This window comes from Colobus angolensis, unplaced genomic scaffold (assembly GCF_000951035.1).
Source record: "Colobus angolensis palliatus isolate OR3802 unplaced genomic scaffold, Cang.pa_1.0 Scaffold130, whole genome shotgun sequence".
NCBI classification, from domain to species: domain Eukaryota; kingdom Metazoa; phylum Chordata; class Mammalia; order Primates; family Cercopithecidae; genus Colobus; species Colobus angolensis.
Window position 1 is genome coordinate 304,851 of NW_012114253.1, and position 1,254 is coordinate 306,104.

The following is a 1,254-nucleotide window of genomic DNA, read 5'->3' on the forward strand; positions in this document are numbered from 1 at the left end:
TTTTTTTTTTTGAGACAGAGTCTCACTCTGTCGCCTGGGGCTGGAGTGCAGTGGCACGATCTTGTCTCACTGCAACCTCAGCCTCCCGTTTTCAAGCAGTTCTTCTGCCTCAGCCTCCTGAGTAGCTGGGATTACAGGCGTGAGCCACCAGGCCCAGCCTAATTTAATTAAATTTAAATAGCCATGGCACATGAAGTCCAGCCTTCTGAGCTTCCCTCCACTGGCCTTACAAGACCCCTTACTCCCTTATTGCTTTCAGACTTCATAGCCCTGTCGTATCATCCTAGGAATCTAGAAATGAGTCTCTCAAAATCTCACTTCTTCAACACAGTGCCTGAAATTCCACCATCAGTGAGCCAACTCCTTGAGTTAAGCATTACCTTCACCCCCGATTCCACTTTTAAGTTGCAAATAGCTCAGTGAGGGTTACAGATGGAGTGGGTAAAACCTCCCTGTGAAGTAGATGATCCAAGGGCTGCCTGGTTTTTGGAAGCTGAAGTGGACATTGCAAAGGGAGCAGTGGTGTCAAGGCTGGATGCCACACCATTAGAGCTTAGGGTCCAGAGCCCATGGTGGGAATGAGTACAGCTGGTATTGCTCTTACCTGCCAGGGCCAGCTGTAGGGGACCGCATCCTCACCATTGACAACGCGGCTGGAAGGCTGAGAGGAAGGTTGGCCATAGCCTGAGGCTAGAGGGGAGAGGAGAGCTGTCAATCATCTGAAGGGTCCCAAAAAGCAAAGAGGAGGCCAGGGTCCCAGTCCAAGCTGTGCCTTCAACGGGCTGTGTGGCCCCATGCAAGCCTCTTTTGCCCTCTGGACCTCAGTAACCACACATGAACAGTGAACATTTAAACTAGAGCAGGGCTTTCCAGAATCCCAGGAGTCCAGGGATAGAGATTAAAATGTGGCCTCCTTCATCGGGAGGATTGAAGAGGTTGATACACTTAGAACAATGCCTGGCCCTCGATAAGCCCTCAAAAAGTGACAGCTATTGTCATACAGAGTGGAGGCTTTAAAGAAGGACTTCCTGGGTTCAAAGTGTAGCTCTGGGCAGTGTGTGGTGGCTCACACCTGTAATCCTAGTGCTTTGAGAGGGTGAGGCGGGAGGATCGCTTGAGCCCAGGAATTTGAGACCAGCTTGGGCAACATAGCAAGACCTCGTCTCTAGAAAAATAAAGTAAAGGGCCGGGCGCGGTGGCTCAAGCCTGTAATCCCAGCACTTTGGGAGGCCGAGACGGGCGGATCACGAGGTC

The 1,254-nt window shown here is 51.3% G+C and overlaps 1 protein-coding gene across 1 annotated transcript in view; it reads right to left on the bottom strand.

Moving 5' to 3' along the window:
* The window catches only part of LOC105505982 (chymotrypsin-like elastase family member 3B), a 17,747-nt gene that overhangs the window by 15,145 nt on the left and 1,348 nt on the right, over positions 1-1,254 (bottom strand). The window contains exon 2 of the mRNA XM_011933966.1: positions 605-690. Within this exon, the coding sequence (XP_011789356.1) occupies positions 605-690 (86 nt within the window). The remainder of the gene's footprint in view (positions 1-604; positions 691-1,254) is intronic.